This window comes from Schistocerca gregaria, chromosome 11 (genome assembly GCF_023897955.1).
Source record: "Schistocerca gregaria isolate iqSchGreg1 chromosome 11, iqSchGreg1.2, whole genome shotgun sequence".
Taxonomy (NCBI): Eukaryota; Metazoa; Arthropoda; class Insecta; order Orthoptera; family Acrididae; genus Schistocerca; species Schistocerca gregaria.
In genome coordinates, this window is record NC_064930.1 from 75,296,895 (window position 1) to 75,314,222 (window position 17,328).

At 42.1% G+C, this 17,328-nt stretch overlaps 1 protein-coding gene across 1 annotated transcript in view; it reads left to right on the forward strand.

Moving 5' to 3' along the window:
* Nucleotides 1–17,328, forward strand: part of LOC126295339 (transcription initiation factor TFIID subunit 10-like) — a 121,986-nt gene that overhangs the window by 71,271 nt on the left and 33,387 nt on the right. The window contains exon 3 of the mRNA XM_049987807.1: nucleotides 6,897–7,157. Within this exon, the coding sequence (XP_049843764.1) occupies nucleotides 6,897–7,157 (261 nt within the window). The remainder of the gene's footprint in view (nucleotides 1–6,896; nucleotides 7,158–17,328) is intronic.

The window sequence follows — 17,328 nt, forward strand, 5'->3', positions numbered from 1 at the left end:
TTCAGGAAAGATAGATTAGGCAGAATTGGTAGTGGAGTGTTTGTGTCTGTCAGTAGTGTTTTATCTTGTAGTGAAGTAGAAGTAGATACTCCGTGCGAATTGGTATGGGTGGAGGTTGTACTTATCAGCCGAACTAACTTAATGATTGGCTCCTTCTACCGACTCCCAGACTCCGATGATATAGTTGCGGAACAGTTCAGAGAAAATTTTAGTCTCGTAACAAATAAATACCCCACTCATACGGTTATAGTTGGTGGGGACCTCAACCTTCCCTCAATATGTTGGCAAACATACTTGTTCATAACTGGTGGTAGGCAGAAAACATCTTATGAGATTGTCCTAAATGCTTTCTCCGAAAATTATTTCGAGCAGTTAGTCCCGAACCAACGCGAATTGTAAATGGTTGCGAAAACACACTTGACCTCTTAGCCACAAACAATCCAGAGCTGATAGAGAGCATCATGACTGATACAGGGATTAGTGACCACAAGGTCATTGTAGCTAGGCCAATACCATTTCTTCAGAAACAAACGCAAAATAATTTTATTTAAAAAAGTGGATAAAGTGTCACTAGAAGCCTTCCTAATAGACAATCTCCATTCCTTCTGAACTGACTATGCAAATGTAGACGAGATGTGGCTCAAATTCAAAGATATAGTAGCAACAGCAATTGAGAGATTCCCTCATAAATTGGTAAGAGATGGAACAGATCCCCCATGGTACACAAAACAGATCCGAACGCTGTTGCAGAGGCAATGGAAAAAGCATGCGAAGTTCAGAAGAACACGAAATCCTGAAGATTGGCTAGAATTTACAGACGTGCGAAATTTGGCACGGACTTCAATGCGAGATGCCTTTAATAGGTTCCACAACGAAACATTGTCTCAAAATTTGGTAGAAAATCCGAAGAAATTCTGGTTGTATGTAAAGTACACAAGCGGCAAGACGCAGTCAATACCTTCGCTGCGCAGTGCCGATGGTACTGTTACCGACGACTGTGCCGCTAAAGCGGAGTTATTGAACGCAGTTTTCCGAAATTCCTTCACCAGGGAAGATGAATGGAAAATTCCAGAATTTGAAACACGAACAGCTGCTAGCATGAGTTTCTTAGAAGTAGACACCCTAGGGGTTGCGAAGCAACTCAAATCGCTTTGATACGGGCAAGTCTTCAGGTCCAGATTGTATACCGATTAGGTTCCTTTCAGATTATGCTGATACAATAGCTCCCTACTTAGCACTCATGTACAACCGCTCGCTCACTGATAGATCTGTACCTACAGACTGGAAAATTGCGCAGGTCGCACCAGTGTTTAAGAATGGTAGTAGGAGTAATCAATCTAACTACAGACCTATATCATTGACGTCGGTTTGCAGTAGGGTTTTGGAGCATATACTGTATGCAAACATTATGAATCACCTCGAAGGGAATGATCTATTGATACGTAATCAGCATGATTTCAGAAAACATCGCTCTTGTGCAATGCAGCTAGCTCTTTATTTGCACGAAGTAATGGCCGCTATCGACAGGGGATCTCAAGTTGATTCCGTATTTCTAGATTTCCGGAAAGCTTTTGACACCGTTCCTCACAAGCGACTTCTAATCAAGCTGCATTCCTATGGGGTATCGTCTCAGTTGTGCGAGTGGATTCATGATTTGCTGTTGGGAAGGTCGCAGTTCATAGTAATAGACGGCAAATCATCGAGTAAAACTGAAGTGATATCAGGTGTTCCCCAGGGAAGCGTCCCGGGACCTCTGCTGTTCCTGATCTATATAAATGACCTGGGTGAGAATCTGAGCAGTTCTCTTAGGTTGTTCGCAGATGATGTTGTAATTTACCGTCTAGTAAGGTCATCCGAAGACCAGTATCAGTTGCAAAGCGATTTAGAAAAGATTGCTGTATGTTGTGGCAGGTGGCAATTGACACTAAATAACGAAAAGTGTGAGGTGATCCACATGAGTTCCAAAAGAAATCTGTCGGAAATCGATTACTCTATAAATAGTACAGTTCTCAAGGCTGTCAATTCAACTACGTACCTGGGTGTTAAAATTACGAACAACTACAGTTGGAAAGACGACATATACAATATTGTGGGGAAGGCGAGCCATAGGTTGCGTTTCATTGGCAGGACACTTAGAAGATGCAACAAGTTCACTAAAGAGACAGCTTACACTACACTCATTCGTCCTCTGTTAGAATATTGCTGCACGGTGTGGGATCCTTACCAGGTGGGATTGACGGAGGACATCGAAAGGGTGCAAAATCTGGCTGCTCGTTTTGTATTATCATGTAATAGGGGAGAGAGTGTGGCAGATATGATACGCGAATTGGGATGGAAGTCATTACAGCAAAGACGTTTTTCGTCGCGGCGAGATCTTTTTACAAAATTTCAGTCACCAACTTTCTCTTCTGAATGCGAAAATATTTTGTTGAATCCAACCTACATAGGTAGGAATGATCATCAAAATAAAATACGAGAAATCAGAGCTCAAACAGAAAGGTTTAGGTGTTCGTTTTTCCCACGTACTTTTAGGGAGTGGAATGGTAGAGAGATAGTATGATTGTGGTTCGATGAACCCTCTGCCAAGCACCTAAATGAGAATTGCAGAGTAGTCATGTAGATGTAGGTGTAGATGTAGATAGTGTAAAATAAATGAACAGTTATGAGTAGAGGAAGTAACTTAAAAAAAATTTGGCTTTTTGTTGCTCCAAGGTTCTGTTGACTCTGCTGCGAGTATTGCTGTCAAATCAAATGCATACTAGCGATTTGTGCCCTTCTTACCTGTTCCTTTCGATTGTTGTCACCGAGTGCCTTACCTCAGTTGGAAAGCTGTCTCGGTCGCATTCAGAAGCTGCTACTGAGACGTAGAGCTGCTTACGTAGCTGCCGGTAACGCCTGTACCTGTCGAGGTTTCCCGATACCTGCATCTGGCACGTGAGCCAGCCCTGAGTGTGTTTGGCCCATTGATTGCTGTTACCGTATTTGCTCGAATCTAAGCCGCACCTGAAAAATGAGACTCAAAATCAAGGGAAAAAGAATTTCCCGAATCTGAGCCGCATCTGAAATTTGAGACTCGAAATTCAAGGGGATAGAAAAGTTTTAGACCGCACCTCCAAATCAAAACAAGGTTGCTCCATTGTAACATGGGACACAATGTAGGCTGAATTAATGAAGATCCAGCAACAGTAGTTTGGTTCGAGTCATAACCTTAACAGGTAAGCTTTACCAAGTAGCCATTGCTGTGTGTCAGGCACTCTGTCCGTGTTTCTATGGGTATCCTTCCTTTTTCAAGTGCTTCATCTGGTTTGAATCGATTGCTCGTTTTGCTTTGATCTGATAAGTGCCATTCTCTTTGTTATAGGTGTTTACAGCACCCTGAGCTGTAAATGCGTTATTGTACTGTGTCATGCATTGTTTGTCGCATTCTGATAATGAGTGTTTACGACCTGTCGCCGCTCGCGTCATGGCTTGCTTTTGTGCGCGCTAACATGACATAAAAAAAAAAAGAGGAATTGTCTCATAAGCGAAAAAATGGCAAGATACCGCTATTTGTTGTTACTTGCACTGCTACTTTCTTTGATAATGATCAACAAGAATCAAGTAATAGACTTTGTATGATAAATGATGTTCTGAACGGGAGTTTAGCAAAATTTTTTTTCTCCGTTTCAAAATCTTTGCAGACACCTCTTTAGTACATTACATTGTGCACAGAAATTAGAGTCATCTTAGATTCGTGCTTCATTTCTGACTATCACTATTCAGCATAAGAATAATACGAATACAAACATGACATGATATGTATATTCTTCCGCGTTTGCTGTTGTCTCACTTTAGTTTCGTAGTTTATTAGGCAGACAGGATGTAAAGGAGATAGCAGCAAACACGGAAGAATACATGGCATAATAAATACATTCTTCTATCTTGTCTTTTGATTTATTTACTGACAGAGAGGTTTTGACGCCAGTATTTATCTTTGTGCGTGCAAAGCATGCCTGTGTAGCGGTACATGTAATCGATGGCAGAAGTTAGTTGTGGCAGCACCTGCCAACATTTTTCAGAACTTCCACTTACTTTGCACTCAATTCTAAACTGCAGGTGTTTCTTTGGATTACAATAACAGGGAAAAAAATGCGGCTTAGATTCGAGTAAATACGGTATTGGCAGCTGAAACGGCGAAACTGTACATGTCTCCTCAAGTTTTGTGTCGGAGGGATGCTTTGCTACAGAGAGAGTTTCGCTGGTCTTTTTCTTGATAATAACTGACTGAACCACTAAAACAGGGGCACGTTTAAGTTGTGTTGAACTGCCAACATATCTGCACGTTCTGCCACTGCCAATTTAGTACGGTGACTCAGCTGCACGTATGCTTGTGCTCCGCGATGTGTGCGCCCACTCTCACTGGTGTAGACAACTGCAAAATCGCAGGTTAGCTTGTGTGCTCCTGACGTTTGGGACTTGTCTCTGCAATCCGGAAAGTCTCTTATTCAGCATAGAATTTTGCCCACATTACCACTAACACCTCGTTGTACGTTTAACAGCTCATTTTCCGTGGCAGTTCTTACTGTGCATCACAAAGTCAAAAAGAATTTTATTGAAATAGTCTGCATCTGCAGAAGCGTATGCTATAATGTGCACAATTCAATATTAGTTTTTTAAAATACATGTTTAATCACAATATTCTTTTTTCCTCTAACAAATGAATATTGTCAATAAGATGTGCAACACTCATGTATGTCCTATATAGAGAAATGTGTATTTCTGTGATGGGTGTTGTCACCAGAAACAGAACTCCGGTTTACCAGTCGATTTCTCTCTTGTATCACACCAAAATGTATGTTTGCTTTTCAGTATAATGCCAAATTTTCTAAAATTTAACTACTTACCGGTTAGTTATGTTTACATCTAACATACAACTTACACTCCTGGAAATTGAAATAAGAACACCGTGAATTCATTGTCCCAGGAAGGGGAAACTTTATTGACACATTCCTGGGGTCAGATACATCACATGATCACACTGACAGAACCTCAGGCACATAGACACAGGCAACAGAGCATGCACAATGTCGGCACTAGTACAGTGTATATCCACCTTTCGCAGCAATGCAGGCTGCTATTCTCCCATGGAGACGATCGTAGAGATGCTGGATGTAGTCCTGTGGAACGGCTTGCCATGCCATTTCCACCTGGCGCCTCAGTTGGACCAGCGTTCGTGCTGGACGTGCAGACCGCGTGAGACGACGCTTCATCCAGTCCCAAACATGCTCGATGGGGGACAGATTCGGAGATCTTGCTGGCCAGGGTAGTTGACTTACACCTTCTAGAGCACGTTGGGTGGCACGGGATACATGCGGACGTGCATTGTCCTGTTAGAACAGCAAGTTCCCTTGCCGGTCTAGGAATGGTGGAACGATGGGTTCGATGACGGTTTGGATGTACCGTGCACTATTCAGTGTCCCCTCGATGATCACCAGAGGTGTACGGCCAGTGTAGGAGATCGCTCCCCACACCATGATGCCGGGTGTTGGCCCTTTGTGCCTCGGTCGTATGCAGTCCTGATTGTGGTGCTCACCTGCACGGTGCCAAACACGCATACAACCATCATTGGCACCGAGGCAGAAGCGACTCTCATCGCTGAAGACGACACGTCTCCATTCGTCCCTCCATTCACGCCTGTCGCGACACCACTGGAGGCGGGCTGCACGATGTTGGGGCGTGAGCGGAAGACGGCCTAACGGTGTGCGGGACCGTAGCCCAGCTTCATGGAGACGGTTGCGAATGGTCCTCACCGATACCCCAGGAGCAACAGTGTCCCTAATTTGCTGGGAAGTGGCGGTGCGGTCCCCTACGGCACTGCGTAGGATCCTACGGTCTTGGCGTGCATCCGTGCGTCGCTGCGGTCCGGTCCCAGGTCGACGGGCACGTGCACCTTCCGCCGACCACTGGCGACAACATCGATGTACTGTGGAGACCTCACGCCCCACGTGTTGAGCAATTCGGCGGTACGTCCACCCGGCCTCCCGCATGCCCACTATACGCCCTCGCTCAAAGTCCGTTAACTGCACATACGGTTCACGTCCACGCTGTCGGGGCATGCTACCAGTGTTAAAGACTGCGATGGAGCTCCGTATGCCACGGCAAACCGGCTGACACTGACGGCGGCGGTGCACAAATGCTGCACAGCTAGCGCCATTCGACGGCCAACACCGCGGTTCCTGGTGTGTCCGCTGTGCCGTGCGTGTGATCATTGCTTGTACAGCCCTCTCGCAGTGTCCGGAGCAAGTATGGTGGGTCTGACACACCGGTGTCAATGTGTTCTTTTTTCCATTTCCAGGAGTGTATAAACAGTGATTTGCTTTATGTTTAACATGTCAGTTTAAAGCTAAATGATTTTTTTCTTTCTTTTCCCCAGTTTCTGATGGAGAGTGAAGTAAGTTTGATAATTTTAGAATCAAACAATTCTGTTATTGAAATAAAAAAAAAACACACATTCTGTATTTTTAATGTTTCTATCTAGGACATTTTTTATTGCAGATAGAACAATAAAATAGGACATAGTATTCTGCTTTCAGTAAAAATCTTTCAAAGACCTTGGGAATTACCTTAAATGCATTGTTTTTCCTTGTAATATTTAGTGCTGGAATAAAAATCAGAAGTGTTTTTCTGTTACAGTGAAATGAGTATGTAGTACTTATTTTAAAAGAATGAACCTGATCATAACTGTGATCACTAGATTTAGATTCATTTGTAACGGTCTTACCGAGAGCCAAAGGATGAGCAGGGGGGTGCGAAGGGAAGGTTCCCTTGTGAGGAGTAGGGGGGAGGGGTTTGTAAAACGTAGACAGATATTTTTTTAACCGGCCCCATCGACACGTTTTGTCACCTCCCGCCCGCAGGGAGGCAGCTCCGCGGCTGGAGGCTCGCTGCAGTCCGCGACGGGCCCCGGCTCCGTCGGCGACAGCTCCAACAGCCAGAGCTCAAACGATGTGACCGGCACCGGCATCTCAGGTGGCACCAAGCGGGAGGTGGGCGGGGAGGACGCCGACGGCGGTGGCCCAGGAGCAGACGACGAGCTGGCGGGGGCGGGTCCGGGTGGGCGGTCGGCCGGGCAACCGCTCTGCGACTTCCTCACCCAGCTCGAGGACTACACACCCACGGTGAGTGTCGCTCTGTGTTGTCTTAGTAACACAGACCACAAATCGTCATTCAGTTGATCACAGTGCATATTGTAATAAAATAATTTGAAATGATTCGCAAGTGTATGTCTGACTGTCGGTGTCGGAAGGGCTCAGTATTTCGGTGATCGATCCTGTCACCGTCACCGGGAACAGTGACGAACTTGTGGTGTTGCATCTCTTTCTGTGTGTAATCCAATAATGGGAAATTCCGGGGTGGAATAATGACTGTATTAGGAAAGAAATAGATTACTACTCACTGGATAGCAGAGATGCTGAGGCACAACAAAAAGACTGTTAAATATCAGCGAAAATCATTCGTGGAAATTAGACACCCCCCTCACACACACACACACACACACACACACACACACACACACACACACACACATGTAAACACAACTCGGTCCTTTCATTGTGCCTATGTGTGAGTCAGCATCTCCACAATATCCATCCTTTGCATAATATAATATATGTAATATACAGGGTGTTACAAAAAGGTACGGCCAAACTTTCAGGAAACATTCCTCACACACAAATAAAGAAAATATTTTGTGTGGACATGTGTCCGGAAACACTTACTTTCCATGTTAGAGGTCATTTTATTACTTCTCTTCAAATCACATTAATCATGGAATGGAAACACACAGCAAAAGAACGTACCAGCGTGACTTCAAACACTTTGTTACAGGAAATGTTCAAAATGTCCTCCATTAGTGAGGATACGTGCATCCACCCTCTGTCACATGGAATCCCTGATGCGCTGATGCAGCCCTGGAGAATGGCGTATTGTATCACAGCCGTCCACAATACGAGCACGAAGAGTCTCTACATTTGGTACCGGGGTTGCGTAGACGAGAGCTTTCAAATGCCCCCATAAATGAAAATCGAGAGGGTTGAGGTCAGGAGAGCGTGGAGGCCATGGAATTGTTCCGCCTCTATCAACCCATCGGTCACCGAATCTGTTGTTGAGAAGCGTACGAACACCTCGACTGAAATGTGCAGGAGCTCCATCGTGCACAAACAACGTGTTGTGTCGTACTTGTAAAGGCACATGTTCTAACAGCGCAGGTAGAGTATCCTGTACGAAATCATGATAACGTGCTCCATTGAGCGTAGGTGGAAGAACAATCTAAAATGAGCTCTAAGATGGAAATTATGCATTTCCGGACACATGTCCACATAACATCTTTTCTTTATTTCTGTGTGAGGGATGTTTCCTGAAAGTGTGGCCATACCTTTTTGCAACACCCCGTATATATGATATTATCAACAACATCTTTGCGTCTGTACTTCCGCCTCGACTGACATCTCTGCCCAACCTCTTTGCCTTTACATATGTCTGCTTGTGTCTGTATATGTGTGGATGGATATGTGTGTGTGTGCGAGTGTATACCTGTCCTTTTTTCCCCCTAAGGTAAGTCTTTCCACTCCCGGGATTGGAATGACTCCTTACCCTCTCCCTTAAAACCCACATCCTTTCGTCATTCCCTCTCCTTCCCTCTTTCCTGATGAAGCAACCTTGGGTTGTGAAAGCTTAAAATTTGTGTGTGTGTTTGTCTCTTTTTTTATTGTCTCTATCAACATACCAATGCTTTTGTTTGGTAAGTTACAGCACCTTTGTTTTTAGATATAATTTTCCCATGTGGAATGTTTCCCTCTATTATATAATAATATCTGTATTATCTACTCGGGTGAAATGCTGTTTCTTTTTTAATGGCAGCACACTCGTACTTTGTGTTCTTTTATTCATGTATGTCTTCCGACTTGTTAATGCGGCCCACCCTGACTTTGTCTGCTGTGCGAGCCTCTTCATCTCTGAGTTGCATTTGCTCCCAACAGTGTAACTTATTACTTATTATTGTAGTGAGAAGTTCACGAAGACCTGTATCTCTAGCCAATTTTATTAAGTCACAACCGATTTCATGGCTTATAGACACATCATCCAGTACGTACAAAAATTAAAATATGATAAATAATTAGGGGAGAATATTGAAGGCCCAACCTTCACCATGTCTGTAAGGCAGATGGTCGATGAATAAACAGTTGGGCAACAGAAAAATTTGTTGCTATGTAACAAGGATGCGCCAGCAAGTCGATGTGACACGGAGCCGACCAGGTGAGTGTCGGCAACCACTGGCCACACTGTCGATTGGAGCTAGATGGTTGAGGGCTTTGCTTCACCGCTTCACTCCACGAGAGCAACAAAGCCAGTAGTTTCTGTGGCTCACCTGGATGGCTCTGTGTCATGCCAACTTGCTGCTGCGTCCTCGTTACGTAGTGCGCGAAGTTTATTCATTAACTATCTACCCTGAAGATGTGGTGAAGGTTGTCCACTATTTGTATACTGTGTTTTAATTTTTATATGTACCTGGTGATGTGGCTACAAGCCACAATAAAAGTAGAGCCTTAATGAAATAGGTTCAAGGTACGGCTGTTTGCAGAGTTCTTCCTATAAAATGTGCTACCACAGTTGCAGATGCCTCAACCATAGAGTTATTTGTAAATTATTTATTGGATTTATTCCAATCTCTGCGTTTCCCTGCAGTTGTTAACACTCTACAGTTGCCTCCAATACAGTGGAAGCTATTCCTCAGTATCTTGACACGCATTCTTCATTCCGTCCTGTTCTCCTGTCCGTGTTTTTCAAATATTTTTACTATCAGCATTGGACAGTGCTATTCAGAGACAAACCGGTTGGCACAGCTGAGGAAGTTGCGGCAGGCTGCATCGAACCAGACATGTGATTGAAGAGAAAAAAGTGTGAATAGCAGGGTACAGATTCTGAGTTTGTTGTCATTAAAAAAGAGACGTCATGGGAAACAGAGCTGTATGTGAGTATATAATACCAATTATACAGGGTGTTACAAAAAGGTACGGCCAAACTTTCAGGAAACATTCCTCACACACAAAGAAAGAAAATATGTTATGTGGACATGTGTCAGCAAACACTTAATTTCCATGTTAGAGCTCGTTTTAGTTTCTTCCACTTATGCTCAATGGAGCACATTATCATGTTTTCATACGGGATACTCTACCTGTGCTGCTAGAACATGTGCCCTTACAAGTACGACACAACATGTGGTTCATGCACGATGGAGCTCCTGCACATTTCAGTCGAAGTGTTCGTTCGCTTCTCAACAACAGATTCGGTGACCGATGGATTGGTAGAGGCGGAACAATTCCGTGGCCTCCATGCTCTCCTGACCTCTACCCTCTCGACTTTCATTTATGGGGCCATTTGAAACCTCTAGTCTACACAATCCCGGTACCAAATGTAGAGACTCTTCGTGCTCGTATTGTGGACAGCTGTGATACAATACGCCATTCTCCAGGGCTGCATCAGCGCATCAGGGATTCCGTGCGATGGAGGGTGGATGCACGTATCCTCGCTAACGGAGGAAATTTTGAACATTTCCTGTAACAAAGTGTTTGAAGTCACGCTGGTACGTTCTGTTGCTGTGTGTTTCCATTCCACGATTAATATGATTTGAAGAGATGTAATAAAATGAGCTCTAACTAGGAAAGTAAGTGTTTCCGGACACATGTCCACATAACATATTTTCTTTCTATGTGTGTGAGGAATGTTTCCTGAAAGTTTGGCCGTACCTTTTTGTAACACCCTGTATACAGAAAGAGAAACAACACTGCAACTTCAACAACAACCATCATTCCTTATCAAGTGGATGTTTCATGGCCAGTTATGAACTGTACTCTGTGTGCAATCTGTCATCCTGAAGCGTGCCTGTCAGTTTTTCTTTATACTCCATTTCCAGTCCTGTACTGTCGGGTTTGTAGGTGGTGGTGACCTCAATTTACCCTCAATATGTTGACGAAAATACTTGTTTAAATCCAGAGGTACGCATAAAACATCATCTGAAAGTGTGCTAAATGCATTCTATGAAAGTTATTTTGAGCAGTTTGCCTCTGAGCCCATTTGAATAGTAAATGGTTGTGAAAACACACCTGACCTCTTAGCAACAAATAATCCTGAGCAAATAACAGTGTCAAAATAGTTACAGAGATTAGTGAACAAAGGGCTGTTGTAGCAAGATTGAACACGGTAACTCCCAAATCCTCCAAAAATAAACAAAAAAATATATCTCTTCAAAAAAGCAGATTTAAATTCGGTTGATGCCTTCGTGAGGGACAATCTCCATTCTTTCCAAATTAACAGTGTAAGTGTAGACCAGATGTGGCTTGATTCAAAGAAATAGCATTGACAGCAATTGAGAGATTTAATCCAAATAAATTAACAAACAGCAGAGCTGATTCCCCGTGGTACACAAAACAGGATAGAACACTGTTGCAGAAACAACAAGCAAAATAAGTGCCAAATTTAAACAAACGCAAAACGCCCAAGATTTGTGATCTTTTACAGAAGTTAGAACTTTGGCATAGATGTCAGTGTGAGATGCGTATAACAATTTCCATAATGAAACTTTGTCACGTAACCTGGCAGAAAATCCAGAGAGATTCTACATGTTTGTAATGTATGCTAGCGGCAAGACACAATCAATGACAGTGCTACTAAAGCAGTTACTAAACACAGCCTTCCGAAATTCATTCACAAAAGAAGACAAAGTAAATATTCGAGATTTCTAATTAAGAACAGCCGTGAACATGAGTAACTTAGAAGCAGCTATCCTCAGTGTAGTGAAGCAACTTAAGTCACTCAATAAAAAGCAAGTCTTCTGGTCCAGACTGTGTACCAATTAGGTTCCTTTCAGAGTATGCTGATACAATAGCTCCATTCTTATCAATCATATACAAGCGTTCGCTCGACGGAAGATCCGTAACCAAGGACTGGAAAGTGGCACAGGTCACACCAATATTCAAGAAAGGCAATAAGAGTAATCCAGTAAGGATCTGGAATTCGGAGCTAAAAAATCACAAAATTGAGCCAATAACTCTGGAAAGGAAAACATATGGAATTAAAGTAAACTGCTTGCCTTTTGCGGATGATTTCACAATACTTTCAGAAAACCTGACAGAAGCAGTTACTGAAATAAACATTCTGGAAAAATTAGCAAACAGAACTGGTCTCAAAATTTCAGCCGAAAGAAAATGACAAATATAAAAAATGGACCAAAATACATAGAACCACAAATAGGTAAAATAGAGCGAATAATAAATTTAAATATCTTGGAGAAACTACACAACAGAATGGACTAGAAAAATTTGCAATAGATGTAAGAATTAACAAAATGGAAAGAGCTATGGTTTGACCAAAAATGTTTACAACAATAAATGTATATCTAGAAAAATAAAACTAAACCACAACACCACAGTGGTATGACCAGAATGTTTATATGGATCTGAATGCCTAACTATGAACTATAAGATGGAGACACTAAAGGTACTGGAAAGTACTAGTATTAGAAAAATAATGGGTGCAACGAAAACTGCAGATGGTTGGAAAATAAGAAGTAATGAGGAGATCTACAAAAATATAGAGAAAATATCTGAAATAATGGCCAAACGGAATTAACCTTTTTTGGACATCTCTACCGAATGGATGGAAATAGACTAATAAAACAAATACTCCTATATTTCTGGAAGAAGAAATCGGCAATAGCATGGATTACAGAAGTAAGAAAAGATCTTGAAAGAAACAACATCAAAGAATCAGAAATAGCAGAAAGACACCATTTTAAAAACAAAATACTAAATTTGGAAGGCTTCCAAAGCAGAAGAAATAAAAAATCGGGAACAACATGGACAGAAGAAAGGCAGAGACTTCATGGGGAGAAAATGAGGGAATACTGGAAAAATAGGAAACAACAACAAAGGAAGAAGAGGAACTGAAGTCGTTAACGTGATACTAGTTGGTCAATACGATTGGAAAAAAAAATTCCAGTAAGTTACAGGCCCATATCTTTAATATTGATATGCAGTATGATTTTGTACCATATGTTGTGTTTGAACATTGTGAATTACCTCGAAGAGAATGGTGTATTGACACACAGGTTTAGAAAACATTGTTCTTGTGAAACACAAGTAGCTCTTTACTCACAGGAAGTGTTGACTGCTATTGACAAGGATTTTAAATTGATTCCTTGTTTCTAGTTTTCCAGAAGGCTTTTCACACTTCGTCACTAATGGCTTCTACAGAAATTGCGTGCTTATTGAATATCGTATCAGTTATGTGACTGGATTCATAAATTCCTGTCAGAGAGGCCACAGTTCTTAGTAATTGGTGGAAAGTCATTGATTAAAACAGAACTGATTTCTGGTGTTCCCCAAGGTAGTGTTATAGGCCCTCTGTTGTTCCTTCTGTATATAAACGATTTAGAAGACAATCTGAGCAGCCGTCTTAGGTTGTTTGCTGATGATGCTGTCATTTATCATCTAGTAAAGTCATCAGAAAATAAAAATCAATTGCAAAGTGATTTAGATAAGATATCTGTATGGTGCAAAAATTGACAATTCACCTTAAATAATGAAAAGTGTGAGGTCATCCACATAAGTGCTAAGAGGAATCTATTGAACTTCGGTTACACGATAAATCGATCAAATCTAAAGGACGTAAATTCAACTAAATAGCTAGCAGATAGAGTTACAAACAATTTAAATTGGAAACAGCACTTAGAAAATGTTGTGGGGAATGTGAATCAAAGACTGTGATTTATTGGCAGAACCCTTAGAAGATGCAACAGATCTACTGAAGAGACTGGACTGCCTACAGTATGCTTGTCTGTCCTCTTTTGAAGTACTGCAGCATGGTGTGGGATCCTTACCAGATAGGATTTACGGACTATATAGAGGAAGTTCAAAGAAAAGCAGCACGTTTTGTATTATTGAGCAGTAGGGGAGAGAGTTTCACAGACATGATACAGGTTTTGGGGTGGACGTCATTAAAATGAAGACATTTCTTGTCATGGTGGGATCTTGTCACGAAATTTGGATCACCAACTTGCTCCTCCAAATGTGAAAATGTTTTGTTGACACTGACTTACATAGGGAGAAATGATCATCATAATGAAATAAGAGGAATCAGAACTGGCACGGAAAAATGTAGGTGTTCATTTTTTCCATGCGCTGTTCGAGAGAGGATAACAGAGAATTGTTGTGAAAGTGGTTTGAAAAGAACCCTGTGCCAAGCATTTAAGTGTGATTTGCAGAGTATCCATGTAGATGTAGGCTTTCACCTTGTTGCAATGTGCAAGTGCTGGAAGAGAGCACCAATCTGTCCAAGCTAACAGCTTAGCAGTAAGTCTTCTGTATTTTATGTTCAGTTTTTTCGTACACAACTTCTGTTACTTCGTGGGTGAACAGATCTCTTTTACTTTGTAGCTTGTGGCAGTTTTTGTGATAATTCTGCACATTTTTTGGTTTACCTTCTCACACATGTCCTTTTGCTTCTCAACCTCCGAGGCACTGCCTAGCCCGTGAGTTCTTACAGACATCTTTAATCAGCCTGAGAGGATAAAAGTGAAGTGTGCTATTCTGAAGAATTTCTTGTTGTACTGTTCAGCTCCCTTGTACAGTGCCACATACCAAACACTGTGATTCTCTTCTTCTCAGTATCCCCCTGCTATTGTATAATGCCGTGCTCCAGATGTGTGTTCTCAAAAATTTCTTCATCGTATTAGGGTCATTGTTTGACTCTACCACACTTATTTCACCCAGGATAGCTCTCCTTGCTGTGCTAGTCTGCTTTTTATGTCCTCCTCAGTTCATCTGTCATGCCTTACTTTGCTTCCACTTCTCACAGTAAACACATATACAACACTGTCATTTTTACACCGAGGTGGTAAAAGTTATGGGATACCTCCTGATATTGTGTCGACCCTCCTTTTGCCCAGTGTGCTGTGGCAGCCCGACATGGCACGGACTCGACGAGCTGTTCGAAGTTCCCTGCAGAAATACAGTGTGTCCCAAAAACAATGACCCAATTTTATATAGAATTATTTATTAGGAAGGAGGGCTTAACACCAACAAATTGCATACTAAATTACTCAGAAAAGATAGTGTATAAAAATCCATCACAAACGTTCAATATGTCCTCCATTGGCTGCACGGATGACATCTAGCTGATAGCCGAATTCATCCCAAACTGAGCGCAAGGTGTCTTCTGTCACGGAAGCTACAGCAGCTGAAATTCTGGTTTTTAGTTCATCGATGTCACGAGGTAAGGGAGGATCGTAAACACATTGTTTAATATGTCCCCGCAGGAAGAAATCACATGGTGTTAAGTCAGGGGACCTAGGAGGCCAAGAGTGTAAAGCCTGGTCTCGTGGTCCTGTACACCCTATGCAATGTTGAGGAAACTGCACGTTGTTGTGCCAGTGCAGAGGTGCTCCACTTTGCTGATAGATGAAATTGTCATACTCAAGTTGTGGAAATAACCAGTTCTGTAGCATTGCAAGATATGTTTTCCTGTTACGATTTCTTCCTCAAAAAAAGTAGGGTCCATAAACCTTGCTTTGCAAAACAGCACAAAAAACATTCAGTTTTGGTGAACACGCACATTGTGACGGTGAATCTTACTGATAATATGGAAAGTTGCTTCATCGCTGAACATCAACCGTGACAAAAGTGTGTCATCTTCCGTGTCCTCTAGAATAGTATTGCTTAAGTCCACTCTTCCCTTTGTCAGTATCTCGAAGAGCTTGTACCGGTTGTAATCTGTACGATTTGAGGGCTAAACGATGCCGTAACACACGCCGCACTGTCGTGCACGGTAACACAAGTTCTCGGCTAGCACGAAGGACAGTCTTGTCAGAGCTGTGCTCAAATGCTCGTTGGATTTTTCCACTGTTTGTTCAGGAACGCGTGGCCGGCCAGAACTTTTACCTTTACAGAGGCACCATGTTTCTTCAAACTTTTTATACCACCGTCGAATGTTCTTCGGTGATGGTGGTTTAGCACAAAATTGAATATGAAACACCCACTGAATTGTGATTACTGATTGAGTACGACTAAATCCAATAACACAATACACCTTCTGTCGTGCGGATGCCATATTGCACGAGACTGGCTGCACGCTCCAGGTCAGCACTCGTAGTGACATCTAGCGGATTTTTTCTGAAACTCCGATTACATCTAGCACTGTTTGAGTTACCTAGTGACATTTGTCTTAATATTATTACAAGTTAAAATCGGGTCATTCTTTTAGGGACACCCAGTATTAAGCCGTGCCGCCTCTGCAGCCATCCGTAATTGTGAACGTGTTGGCAGGACAGGATTTTGTGCACGATCTGACCTCCCGATTATGTCCCTAAATGTCCATTGTGATTCGTGTCGGGCAATCTGGGTGGTGAAATCGTTTGCTCAAATTGTCCATTAAAATTCCTTTGTTGTTTGGGAATGTAAACTCTGTGAGCGGAAGCAGATGGTCTCCAAGTAGCCAAACAGAACTATTTCCAGTCAGTGATTGGTTCAGTTGGACCAGAGGACTAAGTCCATTCCGTGTGAATACAGCCCACACCTTTATGGAGCTACCATCAGATGGCACATTGCCTTGTTGACAACTCGGGTCCCCTTTTTGGGATCCACACCACATTCAGACCATACCGTCAGCTCTTACCAACTGAAATTGCGATGCATTTCACTAGGCAACGGTTTTTTAGTCACATAGCACCCAACCGATAAGGTCAAAGGCGTAGAAACCTTTTTATTCATTCTCAAACCATTACGTACATTTGCAGGTGCAATATTATTAATAAAGCATGAACTACAAAATTTGCCAACATTTTGTGTGGGGAGATTACAGTAGCGTAATAAATCTCGTGTGAGACTTGTATGTGTGATGTTTTACTGCACACACTACATTTGTTTCTGCATCAGATTTATGTAATGAATGTTGTTTTACTGTATTACAATTGTCTTGGCATTCAAAATTTGATAGATGTCTTCAGTTGTTTACACATAAAAATTTAATAGGCATCTTTAGTTGTTATTGTGTGTTCATATGCCACGTCTCTCCAGAGATTGTAACATTACATCTAAATGCATATATCGGTATACTGTACTGATACGGGTCTCAGACGTTAACACACTATTTTATAAATTACTGATATGTCATTAGTTAATTGCTTCACTGAATCATTTTTAAAAAGAGCTGAAAAATTATTGTATTTCATTTCAGTCTGTGTGTTCATCAGTTTGTCTGGCTCCTTTATTTTCTCTTTATATATTTCCCATTCTT